Source organism: Hemicordylus capensis, chromosome 7 (assembly GCF_027244095.1).
Source record: "Hemicordylus capensis ecotype Gifberg chromosome 7, rHemCap1.1.pri, whole genome shotgun sequence".
In the NCBI taxonomy this organism is placed as follows: domain Eukaryota; kingdom Metazoa; phylum Chordata; class Lepidosauria; order Squamata; family Cordylidae; genus Hemicordylus; species Hemicordylus capensis.
The window spans coordinates 35755177-35779937 of record NC_069663.1 but is presented as its reverse complement, the minus strand read 5'-3'; the positions used below and the strand labels follow the sequence as shown (position 1 = coordinate 35779937).

Below are 24761 nucleotides of genomic sequence, written 5' to 3'. Positions count from 1 at the left end.
AATATCGCACAGACTTGGGGGTAAATCTGGCCGATATGTGAACGCACTCCAAAAACAGTCTTCCAAAGTAAAGTCGCGGTAAACTCACCGTCTGAAAAAACTCCTAGAGATGTTGGAGATTGAACCTGGGAACTTCTGCATGCAAATCCAGTGGTGCCGTGCTGCAGGGACAGGCAGGGACGCAGTCCTGGTACCTCCAGGGTTTCAGCAGGATAGCAAAGCCTTTGGCTCTCTACACTGGAATCCATGTGCTGCTCTTGCTATTCCAGGTGTTGATCGCCATTCTTCCTGTCTTAGGCACACAGAAAGTTGCATCATACTCAGCCATACATACCACTGCTTCATCTAGCTCAGTACTATCTAAACTGACCTGCAGCGGCTGTTGATGGTTTTAGGCAGGACTCTTTCCCAGGCTTTCCTGGAGATGCTGCCAGGGATTGAACCTGGGACTGTCAGCATGCAAGTCCAATGGTGGACTAGTGTCAGGACTTCCTAACACAAATGACCAGGAATGCTCACTGAAATGCACTGGTTCCTTCCAAATGCACCATCCTCACCACACATTAAGGTCATCTGAGGAGGTCCGTCTCCAGTTCCCACCGGTACATCTGGTGGCGACTCAGAGGTGGGCCTTCTCTGTAGCTGCTTCTGAGCTGTGGAATGCACTCCCTGCAGAAATCCGTAATTTGAATTTATTATTGGCCTTCAGGAGAGCCCTCAAGACCTGTCTGTTTGGCCTGGCCTTCCAGGGTTTTTAAATAGTTGCACTTGTTTTTAACTTCTTGTAACCTGGTTTTCCGGGGCTTTAAACTGTTTTGAATTTTTAACTGTTGATTGTTTTATGGTATTTTATAGTCTGTTTTTAACTGTGAATTGATTTTTAATTGTTTGGGTTTTTTTAAAATGTAAACCACCCTCAGCCGTTTCTGAAAGGGCGGTATAGAAATCGAATAAATAAATAAATAAAGGCCACTGGGGTTCATTGAATTTCCAAATGGCCATTGGCATTTCAGTGGGCATTCCCTTTCATTCATTCTAGTACATTCCATAGAGTCCACATGATCCTTGACTTCTTGCAAAAGAACCCTCCCAATTGTTGCATCTCTCAGAGGGGTGTGGCCATTGGGATGGGCGTGGCTGGCATGCTGGGGGTGTGGCTATGGGGGCTGTCATGGAGAGTGCCTGCACTTCGGAATCTGCAACTACATCACTGTGCAAAACTGATGCCAGCCGAGAAGCAGGAGCCCTGGGTCCTCAAAGGGACAGCAGAAAAGCGCCTGCTGTTCTCTGGGGGCTGGGGTGGGGGGCACACTGTCCCAGGCAGTCCTAGCTATCTCCTCTCTTTCTTCCAAGTTCCCAGTGGAGGTGAACGGGGCCAGGAGAAACCTGGCCCAGCTGCAGTGAAACGAGGGGGCAGGGGCCAAATCCGGCACCAAGCAGTGGGAGCAATGGGGCGGATCTCTTCCTCCACCCAGACCTGTGCACATTTACCTGGAAGTGCACCTCACTGAATGGAACGGGATGTCCAGCCGGCTCCTCAGCAGGAAGACGCACAGAGGCGCTCTTACCCCTGGACTTTGGGACCGGAGTCCAGGGCCTCCACATCCCCTGGGGGAACTCAAATCCTCTTTAGTCTGTCCTGGGTGGTGTGTGGTTTGTGCCCTCAAGAACCCTAGGTGTTAAAAAATGATGCTTAACTTGCAGCAGGGGGGCTTCCAAAGCCTCTAGTTCCGGGTTCCATCCCAAATTGCCTAGGTACACCTCTGAGCACGCAGAAGTCCCAGGCTGTTCGGAAGTTTGTGTACTTCCTAATGTGAGTGTTTAGGATGATGGCCGCCAAATCCCGCCAGTGGGTGTGCCTAGGACTGTGGCCTTCCCCTCCTTTGCAGAAGCGACACACAAAAAAGAAATGCAGAGGGGACCCCCCCACAAAACACACCTGGGGGATGGTAGGTGGGGTGCAGGGAGGGGTGATCAAGAAATTGCTGCGAAATTGCTGCAAAAGCCAAAACCAGTGCGCGGTGGGAAACCAGAGTCTTAAATTGCAAAAACAGATCTTCCTCTGTCATTTCACAAGCTGAAACTCACACTGTGAGTTGTGAAGTGAGGAAGCTGCCTTACATCGCTTCTCGGCCTTGTTTTGGCAAAGACCAAGTGTACTGTGCGTAGCTGCCTTATACCTGAGCCAGACCCTTGGTCCCTCTAGCTCAGGACTGCCTGCACTGACTGGCAGCAACTCTCCAAGCTCCCAGGCAGGAGTCCTTCCCAGCCCTTCCTGGAGATGCTGCCAGGGATTGTGAGGCCTTCCGCATACCAAGTTGATGCTCTACCACTGAGCTAAGGCCCCATCCGTTTCCCCACTGCAGTAAATTGCTCCGCTGACTACAAACCTCCTGCATGTACAGCCAGACCTCAGGCACTCTTCCCTGGAAGGAATTCCCCAGGATTCCATAGTGAATAACTTCCTCCATGCACGCCTAGGGTTGCATTGCAACCCATCCTGGTATGCACGTTTACTCAGAAGTAAGTTCCACTGACTCCCTGGTAAGGGTGCTTCGGGTTGCCATCCTGGTGCAGGGAGGGGTGTGTGCACATGGGCATGCCGTACAGAGGTTGTGTCAAGGGAACGAGACCCGCTTTCCGATTCATATAATTGGTGCATCCTCTGGATCCCATCTGGAGAGCTGGTCTTGTGGCAGCAAGCAGGACATGTCCACTTTGTTAAGCAGGGTCTGCCCTGGTTGAATATGAAAGGGAGACTAGAAGTGTGAGCACTGTAAGATTTCCCCCTCAGGGGATGGAGCCGCTCTGGGAAGAGCAGAAGGTTCCAAGTTCCCTCCTTGGAAGCATCTCCAAGAGAGGGCTGAGAGGGATCGCTGCCTGCAACCTGGGAGAAGCCGCTGCCAGTCTGTGAAGACAATACTGAGCTAGATGGACCAAGGGTCTGACTCAGTATATGGCAGCTGCCTATGCTCCTAATCCCACAGCAGGCTCTAGTGCTTCCCAGCTAGTTGCCTGGCTCTCAAAATTGCCTCCCCCCCACTAAACATGTACGGTCTCTGCCTCCTCCTCCTCCTCCCTCCTCTTCCCCTCCCTGGCTTGCAAAGATGCTGATAATCAATAGACCTTTAAGTTTGCGGGTTGGACTTGGGGGATGAACAGCTGGGAGGCTGCATTTGCCTTCCTGCTCGGCTTTTCAGGGCGTGGGTGGCGGGGGGTGGGGGTCGGAAGTGTCAGTAGGTACCCAAGCTGAGCGGGGTGCCGCACCCGAAATCCGGGGGGGGAGGGGGCTGGATGGATGCCAAGGACAACAACACCAGAGGGGGAGGCGCCGAGGTGGGGGGGGGCAAGCGCCCCCAGACAAGTACCCCCCTTCTGTTTCAGGAATCGAAACACACACACGCCTGGCTCCACCCATCGATTCGCGATGTCCCTTCTGTGCCCCCCCCACTATTGAATTCACAGCGAGGTTCACCCCCCCGTCCCCCGGCTGTGCATCGTGGCAGCCACGAAGGAAGCCCCCGATGATGTGTGTGTGTGTGTGTGTGTGTTGTCAAACCACCCCCCCGCTTCTCTCCCCCCCCCCCCACCCCGCTTTTGCATTCCACGCATAAACGGCCGGGCAGCTCCTCCGGGGCGCCCATCAAGGTGGAGATGGAAGCGGCGGCCCCTCTCCGCCGCGCCGCCACCCGCAACGGCGAGCGGGCGAGCGTGCGGAGCCGCTCTGCAGAAGGACGGCCGCGCAGCTCGCCGGCAACCTGCTCTCAAAGGCTGCCGCGGGGCGGGAGGTCGGGCGGGGTGGCAGCGGTGGTGGTGCAGGAGGGTTGTGGATTGTCCCCCCCCCCCCGCCCCGCTTGTCCCACCAGCCACCTTTCCAAGAGCAGACGGGCGCCGGGGCTGCCTGCAAGCCTGCGGCGGCGGGGGTGGCGGGGGGGGGCATTACCTGGCGATGCCCAGCTTGCCCGCCCGCTCCGTAGGACTGCCTTTGCAACATCCTACAAAGAGGTTGACAAGCGCAGGGCGTCCCCCCCCCCCAGCGCACACGCCCGCGTGTCTCCTCGCTCCCCCCCCCCCGCCCGCAGCCAAATGGGTGATTCTCTCTCGCTTCTTCTCATCAATGCACGGAATCGGATTGAACCTGGTCAATTTCGCTCAAGGATCTGCAGCGAATTGCTCACCAGAAGCAGTTGTGGGGCGCGGGGAGAGGAAACCAGCCAGCTTGGGCGGGGGGGGGGGGCGGCAGTGTGTGGTGTGTGTGTGTGTTGAAAGGTGGTGATAGGAGATGTTGCACACTCCCCCCACCCCCCACCTTGTAAAATCAAGTTAATGAAAGGCGGATTTTGAGGGTGGGGTGTTTTTTTTTTTTTTTTTTGCAGGTTGTGGAAGGAAGTGGCGGCGAGTTAACAAATCTTTAACAGCCCATCCTCACTGAGACGTCCCCCCCCCGCCGACAATTTTCAGTATTTAGTTTACACACACACAAATGCGCGCGCACACACACAAATACAAGCACACACACCATTAATCACCTCGATCTTAAAAGTATAATTCCCTGGGGAGTGCTGTTAATCTTGAGAAAGCTCGATCCAAGATAGGCATTAAAAAAAAAAAAAAAAAAAAGGAAAGGGAACTGGGGAAGAAGAGAGAAAAAGGGAGGAAAAAGAGAGGGAGAGAAAGACACACAGCGCGATTCAGCTCGCCTCTCCCCAAGCTCCGGGCTGACTTGGTTTAGTCCAGCCGCAGCAACTAGAAGGGGGGGAAATCGCGATGCATTTGGCATTTTTTCCCTGAGCAAAAATAATACTAATTATATTGAGATAGATACAGCTAAGATCCAACCCGAGCCACCTGAACCCCCTCTTTTTTAGGGAAGCCTCCCGCTTCTCTTACCCTAGATCATCCCACTAAGCAAAGGGGGGGGGGCGTTAAAAAGAAGAATCCAAGCCAATCCTCCTCTCTCTCTCCCCCCTTCCCTCCCTCCTCCTTTCCTCCGCCTCCTCTCCTCCTCCACCTCCACCACCAAGCAAATCAACCCCCCAGCCCCGGTTTGACATGCAACCCTCTTTTGGCTGGGACAAGCCGGGATGCTACTGCAGCTTTAAACGGAATTGGGGAAAATTGGGGATTTTTGCTCTCATGACTGTGGAGGTGAGCTGCTGGAGTCGGATTCTTCTGCTGTCGGTGGGGGTTTTGGCCACATCAGCCGCCGGTAAGTGGGGCTGCAGGAAGATGGTGAACTTTGGAGGACGGTTCGGGGTGTGGGTGTGTATCTCTGTGCCAGGGCTGGTGGGTCCCGTTCCCCCTCCACCCCATCCCAGGGGAGAACGTCAATTCTTTTGCCTTCCCCCCTATTCAAGGGTGGGTGGGTGCTGGGGCTGTGTGGGTCTCCCCTCGTTGGAGGAAAGGCTGCTTCAGATTCCAGTGCTTTGCAGTTTCTGTCTGATATGCGCTCTCTCTCTCTCTCTCTCTCTTCCAAAGAGGCAAGATGTTAAAGTTTGCCAGGATCTGGTGCAAGAGCAGCAATTTTGAAAAGGGGAATTGGATGTGGTGGAGGTTGAGGGGTGGAAGCAGAGAGCTTCCCATCTCCCCCTGCCTGTCAAACCAGCCTGAGGCTGCTACCTTCTTGCAAAGCAGCGGGAGAAACCCAGGTTGGGAAATCAAAGATTTGTAAGGGCTTTTCACCATTCCTTCCCTCCCAAGACCTTTTGATTCATGATGTGTCTTGTGGGAAATGTGCCTGTAGATGTCTTGTTGCCGCAAAATCACAGAACTATTCTCTAAATGACAGACATGCACACCTTCTCTCCCAAATTTTAGGGAGAGAAGAACTAAGGGTGGACCCTCTTCGGCCCTGCATGTTGATCATCACACAGCCCAGTTGAAATGGGACAGGTATAAGGAGGCTGATTTCTTTAATACTAACTCCCAGGTCCCCTCCTTGCTTGCCTTCCCTGTGGATGCCCTTGCTGCAGAATCCAAGCAAAGAATTAATCTATTGCTGAAGTTTCATTTCTTGATGGAGTATTTTTGAGGGAAGGAGGAAGCACTGGCCAGTTTCTTCTCTCAAAGGGTGTTTTATTTCTGTGAGCTTCTGGAATAATTAGAATTTCTTCATAGATGGCTGCTCTTGCCAATGTTTCTCACAAGAATTAGGAAGGGGGAGGAATCTTCCTCCCTTCCCCTTTACTTTTTAAGTGTCTGTATATATGTACATCATTTGTCAACTTTGTGGTTGTAATTGAAATGCAACACTGGTGTCTTTCACCATGGGGAGATTCTTTCCAAGAGAATCCTTGGCTTACAATCAGTTGTTTGTTTAGAGCATCTCTTGGAAACCCTTCCAAGGATGGGGGTTGAAGGTTGCTTGTTGGGGGTGGCGGCAGAAGTAGGAAAAACTGAAGAGGGGTGAAATATTCCTGTTGACATGCTCAACAGATACTTTGCTAAACCTTTGTGGCTCTGTGTTTGTGGAGGGAGGAAGACACTGGATCTGGTTTATCCTACAAGTGGGGCATTCAGTAGAGGAAGGGAACTGTTTGGCAGATCATTGCCTTGCATGGTCCTCCTTGCTTTCCTTTTGCTCCCCATCGTTTCTTCACGCTAGATGTTTCCAGTTCTAACTTCTGTGGCCACTTGGTGGTTCTCCGTTCTTGCCTACAGATGTGACTTTTAAACCGTGACGGTGAAGTCAACAGATATTTTGGATGGTGTCACCTTCGGGATGCTCTGTGTCTGTTGGCTTTCTTCCCCAGCAATCTTGATTTCAGTGGGATGCCATGGGTGTCAGTTGGGTTGGAGTGTCGCTCCCTTGCTCTCTCAAACCTTGTCCTTTCTCTGCAAACCATTGCATCCCTCATCTGTTGCATCCAATTGTTTGTCTTTAACCTTGCCTCGGTTTGAAGACAAAAAATGAATTCCTTAAACCTTCTTCTTCCAAGACAACTCCAAGTTACTAGTGCCTCATTTAACGCAGTTTTGTGCCCACCTGCCTGTGGGCTGCCTGAATGCTACCACTCTCTGCCGTCAGTTGGTGTTTCTAAGAGCTGGATAATTAGTCATAGGTTGTTGTTCTGTAATGGAGCAAAAAATACCACCATGGCAATGCCACATTGCTCCTACTGCACCCACTTCAACCCTGTTTCTTTCCCCTGGAAAATAGGTGCATTAATAAGCAGTAGTAACCAGGAATGTCCAAAGTGTGGCACTACAGTTGTGGGAATACAACTGCTGGGAAGTAGTTGTAGCCTGTATTAAATCCATCCAGATGTATACCCAAACTCACCCACCTTGCTAGTATTGCATTAACCTCCTTGTATCTAATTACTGAAAGCTGTTAGACGTTGTAATGGTGAAAGAAATTTGTTCCCTAAAAGGACAGGCAAAGTTCATCCTGTGCCCATAACCAAATTCACTATCATTTAATGGTGTTTTCCATCAAAGAAGAAGGATATCTCTGTTTCCATTGACATACAGGTCAAGTGGATTCACAACTGGTTGGAAAACTGCATTTAGAGTGTGCTCATCAATGACCTCCTCAAACTGGAGGGAAGTTTCAAGTGAGGAGCTGCAGGTCTCTGTCCTGGGCCCAGGACTCTTTAGTATTTTTTTTTATCAATGACTTAAATGAAGGGGTGAAGGGAATCCCTATCAGATCAGCACACGACACACAACTGCAACAGATAGCTAACACCTCGGAAGAGAGGACTGAAATTCAAAATGACCTTGGTAGATTGGAAAACTGGGCTGAAACTAGCAACAAGAAATTCCGCAGAGACAAATATATAGTTCTGTATGTAGGCAAAACCAATCGAATGCATAGGTAGGGGATGAGGGACACTTGGGGTTGGCAGTAATACAGGTGAAAAGGATTTGGAGATGACAGTCAATTCCAAGCTGAACATGAGTCAGCAGTGTGATGCAGCTGCAAAGAAGGCTAATGTGATTTTAGGTCACCTTAATAGAACCACAGTTGTCAGGTCATGGCAAATAATTGTTCCACTTTGTTCTGCACTAGTCAGATCTCATCTGGAGTGAGTTTTGGGAGCCACACTTTAACAAGGGTGTAGACAAATTGGAATAGGTTCAAGGGAGGTCCGGGGACTGGAAAACAAATCCAGTGAGGAAAGGCTGAAGGACCTGGGCACGTTCAGTCCAGAGAAGAGAAGACTGAGTTGGGATAGAAAGGCACTCATCAAATACTTGAAGGGCTGTCCCATGGAAGAGGCCAAAGCCTTGTTCTCTGCTGCCCCAGAGGGTGGGTCTGGATCTAATGGGTTTCAGTTACAGGAGGGTAGATTTTGGTTGAATATTAGGAGAAATTTCTTGACAATAAGAACAGCTTGACAATGGAACCAGTTTTCTCAGGGTGTGGTGGGCTCTTCGTGCAGAGGCTGAACTGTCCTCCTTTATGGAGGCTCTGGATTTCCTGCATCATGCAGTGCGGGGTGTGTGTGTGTGTGTGTATGTGTGTGTGTGTAGAGCTGGTCTTGTGGTAGCAAGCATGACTTAGCTAAGCAGGGTCCGCCCTGGTTGCATATGAATGGGAGACTAAAAGTGTGAGCAGTGGAAGATATTTGGAGCCGCCACTCTGGGAAGAGCATCTAGGTTCCAAGTTCCCGCCCTGGCAGCATCTCCAAGATAGGGCTGAGAGAGATTCCTGCCTGCAACCTCGGAGAAGCCGCTGCCAGTCTGTGTAGACAATACTGAGCTAGATAGACCAATGGTCTGACTCAGTATATAGCAGCTTCCTCTATTATTAAGTGTGTGAGAGAATTATGAGCTCTGTAGTTTTGTGGCGTTCGACTGAACCAGGGGGTAATTTTACAAGAAAGTGCATTTTTAAAAGCCGCATAATGATATTCATAGGGTTGGTCATTTGGCCCATGATCTGACCAAGGATATTCTGTCTCGGTCTCTCTGGCCTTCCCTTGCAAATCACCATGGAACAGAATTAGTTCATTGTCACCAAAGGGTGCTTCTGACAGGGTGCAATCCAGAGGAGAATTAAATACTTTTAAATCCTCTTCAAATCAATGGGTGTTAACTGCATTCCTAATATTGAACTGGTATTTGCCTTCCTTTCATTTCAACTAGGGTTGTGTGGCACCAGCAAACCCCCCCCCCCAACCCCTTGAAATTCCTCTAGTCTAATCAAAACGCTTTTGGGGTGGCTTCAGAATCCTCCGGATGAGTGTTCTTAGAAGGAACACACACACGCTCCATTCATTTGGGTGGCAAGTCACGTTTAAGAGGACGTGCCTGGCTTCTTTGCCTTGCCTTGGTGTCCAGGAAAGGCTGGCTTACCCAACTGGTCACCCCCCACATTGAGTGCAGCACTCCAGGGGTCTCTTTAACACTTCTTTCTACCTGCCTGTGACAACAAAAACAGGACTTGTTAACTTTGCATTCTTACTTCTGCAACACATCAAAGGCTCCAGAGTGGAATCATTGGTTTCCCCATTTTTTTCACACAACTACCCTATCAAGAAGTCACCTTAAGTGGCGCAGTGGGGGAATGCTTGACTAGCAAGCAGAAGGTTGCAGGTTTGAATCTCCACTGCTACCATATCGGGCAGCAGCAATATAGGAAGATGCTGAAGGCATCATCTCATCCTGCATGGAAGGAGGCAATGGTAAACCCTTCCTGTATTCTACCAAAGATAACCACAGGGTTCTGTGGGTGCCTGGAGTCGAAATCGACTTGATGGCACTCTTTACCTGTACCTTACCCTATGGTGTAGGCAGTGTTCCCTTTAACATGGATTTCCAGATGCTGTTGACTACAGCTCCCAGAATCCCCAGCTGCAACGGCCTTTGACCGAGGATTCTGGGAATTGTAGTCAATAACACCTGGGAATCCCAGTTACAGGAAACAGTGGAGGTAGGGTGCTGTTTTCTCCTTAACCAATTTCTGTACCTCCTGTAACCCACTCTCCAGGCAGTTTGCAGCTGATTTAAAAATCTAAAAACATGAAAATCAACAGTTAAAACAAATAATAAAAACTGAAATCAGATTATTTTTTTTAAACAACTGAAATCCCAACTGAACAGGCATGTCTTCAATGCCTTTCAGACCGCCATCAGAGATGATGCCGCTTAACAGGGGCGTAGCAAGTTTGGAGTGGGCCCAGAGACAAGATTTTAAAATTGGCCCCCAATGAGTGCCACAGTAGAACATCATCCTAAATTTTTCTTTTTTAAGGTTTTGTAAATTGTAGACGATGCAATGCAAGTCATTTAATGGTACTAGAGAAAGACATGCTGTTCTGGTGGCTCCAGGTCTTAACACTCACATCAATTTCGGAGGATGAATACAACTGAAGGAAGCCCGGGCGGGTGCGCAGCTGGGGGAGTCTGTCATGTGACTTGACTCTGGGGGCCCCCCCAAGGCAGTGGGCCCCCAGACAACTGTCTCCCCTTGCCCTATTATAGTTACGCTCCTGCCACTTAACTTGGTCAGGGAGCACATCCCACAGCCCTGGGGCAATTACAGAAAATACTCGTTGCTGAATAACCACCAGACGGGTCATTGGCACCCGTAAGCAAACCTCCGCAGATGATCTTAGTTGGCAATGGGGTTCGCAACAAAGAATGACAACAACAACAACAATTTATATGCCGCTTTTAAACAAAAAATTCCAAAGCAGTTTACATAGAGAAATAATGAATGAATGGATGGATGGATGGATGAATGAATGAATAAAATAAGATGGCTTCCTGACCCCAAAGGGCTCATAATCTAAAAAGAAACGTAAGATAGACACCATCAACAGCCACTGGAGGGACGCTGTGCTGGGGGTAGATAGGGCCAGTTACTCTCCCCCTTGAAAATAAAGAGAATCACCATGTTAGAAAGGTGCCTCTTTGCCCAGTTAGCAGGAATTACATGTTGATTCCCAGAAATGTGTGTCTCTTGAAGAGTCACTGAAAGGAGTGACTCTTTCCTCCCTGCTAGCTGAGCAAAAAGACACATTTTAAACTGGTGATTCTCTTATATTTAGCGGGAGGAGAGCGACTGGCCCTATACAACCCCAGCACAGCACCCCTCCAGTGGCTGTTGCTGGTGTCTACCTTATGTTTCTTTTTAGATTGTGAGCCCTTTGGGCCGGGGACAGGGAGCCATCTTATTTATGTATTATTTATTTTTCAATGTAAACCATTTTGAGAATTTTGTTAAAGAGTGGTATATAAATATTCGGAGGAGGAGGAGACCTGCTATTGCATCATGGAGGTATGCAAATGAAAAGGCAGGTGCTGTGAATGAGCAGTTCTCATCAGAGTTCCCTCTAATAGGGATTCCCAGATGTTGTTGACTACAACTCCCAGAACCCCCAGCTGCAATGGATTTTGCTTGGGGAGGAGAGCTGGGCTTGAAGTAGCAAGCATGACTTGTCCCCTTAGCTAAGCAGGGTCCACCCTGGTTGCATATGAATGAGAGACTAGAAGTGTGAGCACTGTAAGATGTTCCCCTCGGGATGGAGCCGCTCTGGGAAGAGCAGAAGGTTCCAAGTTCCCTTCCTGGCAGCATCTCCAAGATAGGGCTGAGAGAGATTCCTGCCTACAACCTTGGAGAAGCCGCTGCCAGTCTGTGAAGACAATACTGAGCTAGATAGACCAATGGTCTGACTCATTAGATGGCAGCTTCCTATGTTCCTCTTATGGGAGTTGAAGTCAACAACATCTGGAATCCCTGTTAGAGGGAACACTGGTCCTCAATTGATGGGAATTTCGTAGGTACACAGAGATGTACTTTACTTCTGAAGGTTCCTTGTGATATTGTTTACTTTTCATATGCATATGCAACCAATTCTGGTGCAAATAATTCCTCCCAGTGTTTTATGATCAAAATAACAAAAATAATGAAAACATCAAACATGGTGCTCTCTTGAACCTTAATCTTGTACTAGCATAAGCAAGAAACTGAACACACGGCACTGTTTTTATTTGCAGATATACAGTTGACAGGCCAGTTGGAATCTGAATGTAGACATGTTGCTAAGCTGCATATTTTTGCAGGTTTGGATGTGGGGGATGTGGAGGGTCTTAAGGGTAGGCTAGGGTTTGCTCTTGACCTCACATTGGCACCAATTAACGTGAGCTATATCCCAGTTTGCAGGAGCAGGGATGAAACAGTTCTGCTTAATCCAAGCCCATTTGATTTAATCTGGGAGAGGTTGGCTGTCACTAGTTGAAGGGGGAAAGAAAGCCTGCCCCAAATACTACTACCAGGAGCCTTGCAATCTAGGAACCCACTAGTATTTTGTTAGTTTCATCATAATCTCCTCAAATCTGGTTTCCCCTCACCCATGCCATTCTATTGTAGCTTTGAAGTTTGTTACTATGATCCCTCAAGGTATGCAAATAAGATACTGATTTCAGCCGGTGCATGATGAATGAGAGAGAGGACTGATTGGACAGACATCTTTTTTGTGTGCCAGATATTTCTTCAATGCATTTGTGTCTGAAGTACTTTTTTAAAAAAAGCACAGTGATAAGGATGAATCTTCTGATGAAAACTACTGATGAAACGAGCCCCACTATGATCAGGGCCTTTCCCCTCTTCTCTGTTATTGATTGTTTATAGTTCCTGCCGTGTTAACTGGATACATGCCCCAACATTCATCTGTCAGGCCCGAATTCCAGTTTAACAATGCTCAGTAGTTAACATTGTTGTTTACGCGGGTCAGGGCCTTCTCTGTTGCTGCCCCCAGACTTTGGAATGCTCTCGGTCTCCATTCGCTCCTCGGTCTCCATCACAGCTTTTAGAAGAGTGTAAAATCTTGGCTTTTTGCCCAGGCATTTATTTGATTCTCTGCTGCTGCTCTTTGTACTCTGTATTGCTTTTATGTTTTTGTTTTAAATTTTTAGTCAGATTTGTTTAATATTTTTCACTTAATATTTTAATTGTGTCTTTTTTACCATCTTGTTTTTAAATTTTTGCTGTAAACTGCCTTGGGATTGTTTTAATGAAAGGTGGTATATAAATTTAACAATCAATCAATCAATCAATCAACATGCAACTACAGTGCTTTTCTCGCTCAGGTGCTATTTAGACAGAAGTACGTTCAAATAAACATGGGAGCCCTCTGTTAAGCATATGTGGTGGTGGGCAATAAAGAGGGAACCTCCGGACCTCAGGCCTACTCCCATCCGACCCCATAGAGGTTGGGAAGTAACACCCTAACCAGTGTTCCCTCTAACAGGGATTCCCAGATGTTGACTACAACTCCCAGGATCCCCATGCAAAAGGCACTGCAGCTGGGGATTCTGGGAGTTGTAGTCAATAACATCTGGGAATCCTTGTTATTATTATCATCATCATTAATAATAATAATAATTCGATTTCTATACCGCCCTTCCAAAAGTGGCTCAGGGCGGTTTACACAGAGAAATAATAAATAAATAAGATGGATCCTTGTCCCCAGAGGGCTCACAATCTAAAAGAAACATAAGATAGACACCAGCAACAGTCACTGGAAGGATGCTGTGCTGGAGGCAGAGAGGGCCAGTTACTCTCCCCCTGCTAAATAAAGAGAATCACCACGGTAAAAGGTGCCTCTTTGCCCAGTTAGCAGGGGATGTTAGAGGGCACACGTACCCTAACCAATTGTGAGGTAATGGTCAAAGCAGGGGTTTCTAACCAGCATTCCCTCTAACAGGGATTCCCAGATGTTGTTGACTACAACTCCCAGAATTCCCAGCTGCAGTGGCTTTTGCTAGGGGATTCTGGGAGTTGTAGTCAACAATATCTGGGAATCCCGGTTAGAGGGAACACCGATTAGGGTGTTACATCCCAACCTCTATGGGGGCAGATGGGAGTAGGCCTCAGGTCCTGAGGTTAGGGTCAACATCTGGGAATCCCTTTTAGAGGGAACACTGTTCCCAACCTTCAGTCCCCAAACATTGTTGGACTACAACTCCCACCATCCCCAGCCACCACTGAACAAATGTCCCTGGGCTGCAGGCGTCCCCTCTGTGCACTCCTGTAAGAATACGATGAATATTTGTATACCGCTTTTCAACAAAAGTTCCCAGAGCAGTTTACATAGCTATAAATACATAAATAAAATGGCTCCCTGTCCCCAAAGGACTCACATTCTAAAAAAGAAGAATAAGACACCAGAAACAGACACTGGAGGGATGCTGTGCTGGGGAAGGAGAGGGCCAGTTGCTCTACCCCTGCTAAACACAAGAGAATCACCACTTTTTAAAAGGGCCGCTTTGCTCAGGTAGCCTCTTTGCTCAGATATTCCTGCCACCAGTGGCCACATGCCTTCTGTCAGTTGGCGGATGCCAATGCTGGGGATTTTGCCAGGCATTGACAGGGATGCATCCAACAAGCTCTCTCTTTGTCTACTGGCTTGATGCTCCCCCCCCCCCGGATTGGGCCCTCCACAGATCAGGACTACAGCTTGAGAGGAGGGAAGTTTAACTCACTGTCCCCTTCCGTGGCCCTGACTGGATCAGCTCCCCTCAGCTGCGATTTGACCTGGCGGGGAGCTTTCATTGGAGCCAGCGTGGTGTAGTGGCTAGAGTGCCGGACTAAGATGGGGGAGACCTGAGTTCAAATCCCCATTCAGCCATGAAACTAGCTGGGTGACTCTGGGCCAGTCACTTCTCTCTCAGCCTAACCTACCTCACAGGGGTGTTGTGAAAGAGAAACTCGAGTATGTAGTGCACCGCTCTGGGCTCCTTGGAGGAAGAGCGGGATATAAATGTAATAATAATAATAATTAAATAATAATAATAATAATAATGAAATGCTCCCTCCCCACCCTAGTAATAGCCAGGGGCAAATTAAGCTTTTTGCCGCCCATAGGCAAAAAGGCTTTTGCTTCCCTTCTGTCTTAAACAAAAAAGTTTTGCCTTTAAAAAAAAATAAGGTAAAAGGGATGGACTTTCTCCTCACCCACTCCACCCTTGCTGCCGCTGCCCATGGAGAGGGGCAGCAACATTTGAGGAGGGGCAAAATTTGCCGCTCCTCAAATTTTGCCGCCATAGGCAAATGCCTACTCTGCCTCTCCGTTAATCCACCACCGGTAATAGCAGGAGGGGGGAGGGATTTTATTTTCACTCCTTCCAGTGACACATGCACCTGTTAAACCCTCAGGTTTGCATGCTTGGCTTCCTTGGGAGCACAAGGTCGTGCAAGCAGAAGGCAGAGAAGATGTGATCCCCACCGTTCCTAGTTCTTGTTGGCACACACAGAGACGCTGCTGACGGTCATCTAGTTCCTAGATCATTCCTGCAGAACTCCGGAAGGGTGGGGTGGAGGGCTGTGGGGGGAAATGACAGAAGAAGAAGATGACTTTGCCTGGATATCTTCCAGTTGCCCAGGAGGTTCTGTCAGAAGGAGACGCGCACCGAAATGGGTGCATGGAACATGATCCAGGCAGCCTGCCACAGATCTTGGGCGTTTGTGTTCCCTGCCAAGTTGATTCAGCGTGGAGAGTGTCGCTGAGTAATTTGCCAACATGTCTTTTTTCCTTGCCTCACGTGTGTGTGTGTGTTTTGCACCAGGCTCTTTTGTGCTGTCTGTGGTTTAAGGCTGTCTGGAGGGATCTAGAGAATGGCGGTTCTCCTCAGCCATCAATTGTTAGACAAGTTGTGAAAATCAGTCCGTTCAATAGGTGCAGTTTCACATGAATGGAAACCAGTTCTTATACTCTCTGCCTCTTTGTCACACCCCAGTGTGACTAGAAAGAGAACTCAGGTGGGGGGCATTTTAAATGAAAGGGCGGGGTTATGTAACTCACATGGGCTCAGCTTTCCTTTGAAAACATCCAGGTAAGGTGAGTGTGTTCAATCTTCCCAGCTAAATGAGCAAAGAGGCACCTTTTAAAAAGTGGCGATTCTCTTTATTTAGCAGGGGGAGAGCAAGTGGCCATATCCATCCCCAGCACAGCATCTCCAGCGGCTGTTGGTGGTGTCTGAATTATGTTTCTTTTCTAGATTGTGAGCCCATTGTGGACAGGGAGCCATTTATTTTATTTTAATTAGATCTATGTAAATCGCTTTAGGGACTTTTGTTGAAAAGCAGTGTTTGTTTGTTTGCTTGTATTGTTAAATTTGTATACCACCTTTTATTAAAACAATCTCAAGGCATTTTACACAAAAATTAAAAACAAGGCTATTGAAATGACACAATTAAAATATTATGCTAAAATATAAAACAAATCTATATATAAGATTTGGTATATAAATATTTGTCATATTTGTATTCATTTTGTTCTGTTCTTGGACTTCTTTCATGAGCCAACAGTGTGATGCTGCTGCTATAAAACCTAATGCAGTCTTAGGCTGAATTAATGCCCAGATCGCAAGAAGTAATAAGCCCGATTCAGACATTATGCTGTATGAATGTGCAGATGTCTGTACGCTCGTACATGTGTTTGTGTGAAGGACTGCACCTGTGTTCATTTTAAAAGTGAACCTGGATACAGGCCCTTCAAATGCATGGTATAGATAGGAAGTATTACTCTATACCTGCGTTCAGCATAACATGTGAATGGCTGTGCCTGGGTACTGATCCGTACCAGTGTACACTGTACACTTATACAAGTGTTGAATATAGTGTGTGAATGGGCTTCTTGTTTCACTCTATTCTGTACTGATCAGATCTCAGCTAGAATAATGTGTCCAGTTCCACATTTTAAGGAGGATGTTGATAAATTGGAACTGGTTCTGAGTAGGGCAACCAAGATGGTGAGTGGTCTGGAAACCAAGTTCTGTGAGAAACTTGTGTGTTTAGCTTGGAGAAGAGAAGACAGAGGGGAGATATGATAGCTGCCTTCAGATATCTGAAGAGCTGTCACAGAGAAGGAGGAGCGGAAATGACAAGGAAGCAGATTCAGGTTAGAAATTCAGAGGGGTTTCCTAACTGTAATGGCTGTGTGACCGTGGAACCATCTGCCTCATGAAGTGGTGGGGTCTCCTTCCCAGCGGGTTTTCAGACAGCGGGTGAAACCTGTCAGGGAGGCTGTCGCAGATTCCTGCCCTGAGCAGAGAAATGGGCTATAAAATCATTGAGGTCTATCTCCATTCTCGGAAACTCTGCCATTCCATTATTATACTTCAGGGGCTTTCCCATGTGTTCCACCTAGAACTGCTGCAGAACTTTAGTTAATGTAGAGTTGGATGCAGAACTGGCTGTTGGTGCTCTGGCAAAGCATGTGAGGAATTTCAAAGGGAGATACAAAGGTTTTGATTAAAAACGAGTGAAATTCCCCAGGGAAACGTTTCGCACATCTTTATCCAGTTCTGTTTGAAAAGAGGCTGTATTTATAGGTGTGAAAGGGAGCTCTGCTCCTTTCTCAACATTGGTTTGCGATAGCAACAAACCGTTTTTTCCCCCCCACAGGGAAAGAAAGGTCCCAACCCAAGGCACCTGCTGAGTTTCTGCTTCAGCTACAGCTTCTAAAAGCCAAGAAGACTTTCTAGAAAATGCTAGAAGTATTTTTGTCTGTGTGTGAATGCCCCCCCCGCCAAGATGTCAGACATGTTTGTTTCTCTGTTTAAACATGTATCTGTTATTTCTTAAATTAATGCCAATCTATTTTTTTAAAAAACAAAACTCTGCTTTTTGGCAGGGGTTGGCTTCATGATTCCCACAAGGGCTTTCTTATCCGTGCTCTGCACAGGGACATGAAGAAGTGACTTGGTTATGGCCAGCCAATTTCTGCAGCCCATTCTTCCTGAAAAAAGGAGGGATTCGTTCCTCTTGAGCTTGATCCAGTTGGGAAGTTTTGAGGTGTATCCCAACAGGGTTGAGTGCAGATCCACAACAGGCTCACCAGTTAGGAACATAGGAACACAGGAAGCTGCCATATGGAGGACCGGGTCTCACGATCCGTGAGACTCAGTTTGGGGCGGCTAGCGGAAGCCCGCTCTCCACGCTCACGAGCAGGGAGGGAGCCCTGGGCGGCCGGATCAGCCGCCCGCACGATTGCCAGCTCCGAGACGGAGCCGGCGGGGAGTAGGGAGCTCAGGGGCCGTGTGGCCCCTGGAAGCCCCAGTATGCCCTGAGCGAGCGCGCAGGACATACTGGGGAGACCCCCGGAGCTGGGAGGCGGCTTTTCACCTCCCCTCTGGGGGTCTACTCATGAGTAGGCGCAGCGCGAAGCCAAGCCGCGGCTACTCACGATTCTAAAAACCAGGTTTGCGGAGCACTCGCAATCCTGGTTTGGGGGCAGGGGTTCTTGAGCGGGTTACTCTCTCCAGAACCACCGGGCTCACAGCCGAGCCCGGTGGTTCTGACGTTCGGCAAAAATCAGGCTAGCGTAGGCTAGCCCGAGTTTTGCTGATCGTCAGAATAGCCCCACTGAGTCAGGCCACTGGTCCATCTAGCTCAGTATTGTCTACCCAGACTGGCAGTGGCTTCTCCAAGACTGCAGGCAGGAATCTCTCTCTGCCCTATCCTGGAGATGCTGCCAGGGAGGGAACCTGGAACCTTTTGCTCTTCCCAGAGCGGCTCCATCCCCTGAGGGGAATATCTTACAGTGCTCACATGTGTTCTCCCATTCAAAAGCAACCAGGGTGGGCCCTTCTTAGCAAAGGGGACCAGTCATGCTTGCTACCACAACACCAACTCTCCTGGTCTTAAAGGTCATGACTTTCTTTGGCCAGGTTCAGACAACATACGAAACCAGATGTCCCTTCACCCCCAGTTCCCAAAGCTGCATGTTTGAATTCAGCAAACTGGTGTCAAGGGCAAAAAGGGGCCAGTGGTTTCCCTTGCCAAACTCCACTCTGGCCATTCAGTCAGAGTGGAGTTTCGCTGTCCATAACGCCGATTTTGCAGTGGCAGCATTATGTACCAACCCTAGCACCGCAGTTTGGGCCTGGTGGGACTGGAGTTGAGGGAGGAAGCTCCTCCCTCACTCCAGCTTGATTGGCTGTGTGGGCTGTCCTTCTGTCAAGAAGGAATCCCACACCGCCAGCTCCCCCGCCTCTCTGCAATCTTGCTGACTGCAGAGTCCCCTCTCCCCAAGTTTTGAACCCGGAGGGGGGGCTGCGGAACCGCAGGTCCATTGGCCCGGAGGTTCTGTGCTGCGTCTGAACCCAGCCAGACTTTCTGCGATACACTTAGTAACTGAAACAGGGGCAGAGCCAACGGTTTTCCAGGGTGTCCCCAGAATACGGGCCCATCTGCCCTTCGGGGCCATGTTCCTCCCCGCTTCTCACTGCCAACTGCTGCTGCTGCCGCCGTTCCCACTCCTTCATGTTCATGCCCGCCCACCTCCTCATGCTTCCTCCTCCGCTGCTCTGCACATGGAAGCAGGAAGCCCTTGCAAACAGCCCGCATGGGCAGAGGAGAGGAAAAGAGGTGGCATACAGTCAGGGAGAGGAGAGACAGCAGCAGGCGGAGGTGGGGGCAAGCAAGCAGTGGAGGTGGCAGAGGGTCAGCGGGGTGGCCTGCATGCCGGGGTGGCCTGCATGTGTGTGTGGATGGAGTTGTGGTGAATGCAGACTTCCCAGGTGCTAGCATTGCCAGTGGATTGAAATGTGATGGCATCCTTGCGAATTTTGACACCAGGGCTAAATTTCCTGCCCTATTTGTCAATTGCTGAAGAGGGGAAAGAATTTGCAACGGAATTCTTCCAGACGTTTCCATGCCTCCCTGCTTTTGGACACACAGCATGCTGCCCCTTGCAATGCTTTCGTTGGCGAGGATGAAGAACGGTTTGTTCTCTTCTTCCGAAGAGCCTTTGACATATTTGAGAAGAACCATTTGTGGGCTGGGGCAGAGGGCGGCATCTTCCCCATTTTTGCGGCTGGCTTTCTCTTTTGACTGGGGTCTCCAAGGGCCAGCTGCAGCTCGTCCTAAGGAGCCAAGGGTGCGAGGGGGGTGGGTTGTCAAATGAGACGCAGCTGCCTCTAGTTCCCAGCAGCCCAATTGTGCCTGTTTCTCTCATCTCACCCCACCCCCGTGCTCACAAGAGCTGATGGATACTGGCGAAGCCACAGTATTCACCAGCTCTACCTGATGAATGACCAGCCTGCAGGCAACATGACTCCCGTTAAGACAGGGGCGGGGCAGGATGGGAGAAATAGGTGCAGTTGGGCTGCCAGGAGCCAGAGGCAGCTGCGTCTCATTGGGATGAGCTGCTACTGTGAAGGACCTGCCTTTTTTTCCCTTTCCCTTTTTCTTTCTTTTCTTTTTGCCATAGAACCCCTCCACATTACAGAGAGTTCTGGCACATGTTTCAGGGTGGGAGTTCTGTTTTTACAGGGAGTATGGCCTACCTTGCTTCCACGCAACCAGAAACTGGGAGCACACACAGCTCCCAATCCTGGGTAGAACATAGTGCTGGTTTGCAAGGAGGAAGACCTAAAAAGCTTCCCTCCCCACAGATGATCAATCAATCTGGTGTCCCTAGGCAGGCGGATTGCCTGCAGGCAGACTCACCCCCCCCCCCGGGAGCTCCAATAATGCACTGTGCAAGTGGGCGGTACATTATGCGGATTCTCCCTCCCTGAGTCTGCCAGCTGCATCTGCAGCTGACACATGATTTTAAAAAGGGGGGGTTGAGAGAACGCTCGCTCTTCTAACCCCATTTCGAAGGGTGGCTCTGTAAGTGGGTTTGCTGCTGTGGTGCCACCAGGATTGGGCCCGATCCCAGTGGTTCACACAAGCGTGCAAAACTGGGCTGGGCTCTCTTAGCCTGGTTTTGCACACACATGTGAATATACCCTCATTTTTTAAATTGTGTGAATGACGTCATTGAGGTCATTCACACAATCAAAAACTGTGTTCTACCTGGGTTTGGGAACTGTGTGTACTCCCAATTTTTGATTGTGTGGAAGCAAGGTTAGAGGAAAACCTGGGTAGAAGTGATTGTGTGGAAGCAAGGGAGGAGAAAAAGCTTTTCCTCTAACCTTGCTTCCACACAATCAAAAATTGGGAGTACACACAGTTCCCAAACCCAGGTAGAACACAGTTTTCAATAGTGTGAATGACCTCATTGTGTCCTTATCTTGCTGTCCATGTCAGATGTTCTTCCACATGGCTCTTCTTTTTACAGAGTCTGGGTTCACACCATCACAAGGGTTCTAGTTAAAAGGCTAACCAGGGTTAGTGAGTCCAGCAGAGCTGATTGTGTGAATGCGGGATTTCAGGGCAGTCTACGATCTATAGCTAACCAGGATTGCCCTGAAATTCTGCACTCACACAATCAGCTCTGCTGGACTCACTGATCTATCTGGATCCAGGTGATTGTGTGACCCCAGCCGTAGACAAAAATTAGGTTTTAATATGGTGTGTTTAAAACAGGGTTGCCGAGGGTCATCTTAAGTGATGGTATGCGTAGATTTCAACATCAGGGTTCAGTTTACATCAGGATATTTTACAAGGTACACTCAACAGAATGGGCACCATAATTTTAAAATGCCCAACTGCAGCAGATTTTAATCCATGTTTCTCGACTTTTTGTTTAAGGCCCCCCTCTTGCTACTTGAGAAATAACAAGCATCTGTGAACCAGACTTGGACTAGGATGTTTTCCAAGGCTGGGTTGGCTGTTTAGATCATCGTTTCAACACAACCTAATCCAACCCAGGCAGGCTTACAGTTTGCTGCAGCCATATGCTGGCCACCGGCTTGTACAAAGGAACTGCTTGCATGAGCCGGGCCATGCTGGAACGGGGTGCGTTGGAGGCTCCAGCGATGGGCTGCTCTTGTGAGGGGTTCCTTGGCCCCGGTTGGCTGCCAAGTGGCTGTCGGGGGTCGGCAACGACCATCTAGGAAAACGCTTGGTGTGTTCTTGGCTAGCAGTGGCCCTGCAGGGCTCCCTACTGTTTCAAGAGCACCGAGACACAGTTTAAGGAGCGTGTGAGGACATTGCCTAGCAACAGCACTACGGACTCCCTCGCTGTCTCCTTCCTTGCTTTGCGGGGATCGCCATTCAGTCAGCAGAGATGGGAGAGGAAAGGGGGAGGTGTGGAGCGAGAGGCAAGATGCTAAAGAGATGCTCAGTATATGGCAGCTTTCTATGTCCCTGTGAGTCAGACCCTTGGTCCATGTAGCTCAGTATTGTCTACCCAGACTGGCAGCGGCTTTTCCAAGGTTGCAGGCAGGAATCTCTCCGAACCCCATCTTGGAGATGCTGCCAGGGATTGAACCCGGGACCTTGGAGATGCCAGGGAGGGAACGGACAGCAAGCATGACCTGTCCCCTTAGCTAAGCAGGGTCCACCCTGGTTGCATATGAATGGGAGACTAGAAGTGTGAGCAATGCAAGAGATTCCCCTTAGGGGATGAAGCCGCTCTGGGAAGAGCAGAAGGTTCCAAGTTCCGTCCCTGGCAGCATCTTCAAGATAGGGCTGAGAGAGATTCCTGCCTGCAACCTTGGAGAAGCCGCTGCCCGTCTGTGAAGACAATACTGAGCTAGATACACCAAGGGTCTGACTCAGTATATGGCAGCTTCTTATATTCCTATGTTCCCCCAGCTCTTGTGCAGAGCACGTGGCTGCTCAGTGGTCGATCCACTCCTGCACAAGAGGAGGAAAATGAATTGTGGTTCTTTGCAGCACATGCTTGAAGTGCTGTGTGCTTGATGAAAAGTGTTGCAGAGGTGTCGGTAAATGTGAGTTTTTGTGGTGTTCCACTGCCCTAAAATCTCACTGCTCAGCATGGCGACGAGAGACGGGCTGACATCCAGACTAAGTTCCTCAGTAGTACTAATAGTTATGCGGTAGTTGGGAGGAGAGCTGGTCTGGTGGTCACCAGAGTGCATTGTCCCCTTTGCTAAGCAGGGTCTGCCCTGGTTTGTATTTGAATGGGAGACTACATGTGTGAGCACGGGGAGATATTACCACTTAGGGGATGGGGCCATTCTGGGAAGGGCATCTGCATGCAGAAACTTCCAGGTCGCCTCCCTGGCATCTCCAAGATGGGGCTGAGAGAGACTCCTGCCTGCAACCTTGGAGAAGCTGCTGCCAGTCTGTGTAGACAATACTGAGCTAGATGGACCAATGGTCTGACTCAGTATATGGCAGCTTCCTATGTTCCTCTTCTCAGACGTGACTTTAAAGGACCACGAAGTTTCATTAGGACTAGTCAGGAGTAATTTAGTCTGGCTGTCAGCCCGTGGGTGTTAGTTCTTCTGGGACCTTTTTGGCAGAAGAAATACACAAAGAAGGTCAAACTGCTCAACAGGTACTGAGGAATATATATATAACAAATCCAGCTCTCTCCACTGGAACTCCAGTAATAAAAACAGCAATGACCTTATTAATCTTGCATATTAAACTGGATTTTTAAATATATTCTAGCTCAGTGGTTTTAATGAACTCCTGTACGTTGGTATGAATAGTTACAGGGCACTTTAAAATATCTCTATTGCTTCAGCTGCAGGAATCCCCTGGAGTTCAGCTCTTAATTGTGTGGGCACTCCATTTGGTGGCTTACTTCTCAATACATGCGAACAAGGCCCTGTATTGTAAACAGAAAAAGTGCATTGGGTGCCTGATTGTAAATGTGGGTTTGTTGCAGAATACTTCTAATGGTAATACTTAGCATTTAAATGGTGACTCAGAGTCTTTGAATTGTTGCCTTCCTCTGAACCTGTTCCAGTTTTTCAGTGCCCACCCTATAAATGTGGTGCCCAGAACTAGGAACAGTATTCCTGTGAAATCCGACACAGTGAGATCTGGGCAGTGCAGAATAGAGTGGAACGATTGATTGATTGATTGATTAAGTGCTGTCAAGTTGGTGCTGTCTCTTAGTGACCACATAGATAGATTCTCTCCAGGCTGATCTGTCTTCAACTTGGCCTTTAAGGTCTCTCAGTGGTGCATTCACTGCTGTCGTCATTGAGTCCATCCACCTTGCTGCTGGTCGTCCTCTTCTTCTCTTGCCTTCCATTTTCCCCAGCATTATGGACTTCTCAAGGGAGCTGGGTCTTTGCATAATGTGTCCAAAGTAGGATAGTTTGAGCCTGGCCACGCCTCTGCTAATGCACATCAAGATTGCATTGGCTTTTTTTAGCAGCTGCATCACAATGCTGGCTCTTGTTCAGCTTGGGTCTCCTAAGACGCCGAGATCTTTTTGACATGGACTGCTGTCAAGCAATGATCATAGTCTTTATTTCGGTCTTTGACCAGCACAGCTGTCAAGCCAGTTCTCCACTATCCTAGACTGATTTCTAAACCAATCCTAATTCAACCCCTTAACCGACCTTAAAATCATTTGCAGTTGGAGGTCATGGAAGCTTGCAAGGTTTCATGATGTCAGCTGGAAATACGGGCTTTGGAGCTGAGGAGAAAACTGTGTTGTAATGGCCTCCCTTCCTATTGAAGAGCCTTGGGGATAAGAGGGCCTTCAGGCATGGGTTGCTTGCTGCTTGCTTCTTTCATCCATGGGGATGGAAGAGGCATGTTGGATCAGAGGCGCTCTTACCACTGGACTTTGGGGCCAAAGTCCAGGGCCTCCGCAGCCCCTGGAGGTCCCCAAATCCTCTTTAGTCTGTCCCGGGTGGTGTTTTCGCCTGGTGGAACATGATGATGTTTAATTTGCAGGGGAGGGGGGCCTCCAAAGGTCTTTAGGTCCAGGCTCCAAAATGACCTAGGTGCACCTCTGCGTTGGATGTATAACATGCACACACAGGCACACACACACACACACGCACGCATGCACAGAAACACACACGTTAAACATGTTTTTTAGAAGAGGCGTCTTTCCCCGAACTGATCTGATGAGAGCAACAGAAGCAGAAAATCAACTTGCGTCTTTGTTTCTTCCCTTCTGAACTCTTGTTTGTTCTTG

The 24761-nt window shown here is 48.9% G+C and overlaps 1 protein-coding gene across 6 annotated transcripts in view; it reads left to right on the top strand.

Moving 5' to 3' along the window:
- Positions 1–4695: 4695 nt before the first annotated feature.
- The window catches only part of CSMD2 (CUB and Sushi multiple domains 2), a 684208-nt gene continuing 664142 nt past the window's right edge, over positions 4696–24761 (top strand). For all 6 annotated transcript variants that reach the window (XM_053267555.1, XM_053267553.1, XM_053267554.1 and 3 more), the window contains exon 1: positions 4696–5209. In XM_053267555.1, the coding sequence (XP_053123530.1) occupies positions 5053–5209 (157 nt within the window). In that variant the 5' untranslated portion in view covers positions 4696–5052. The remainder of the gene's footprint in view (positions 5210–24761) is intronic.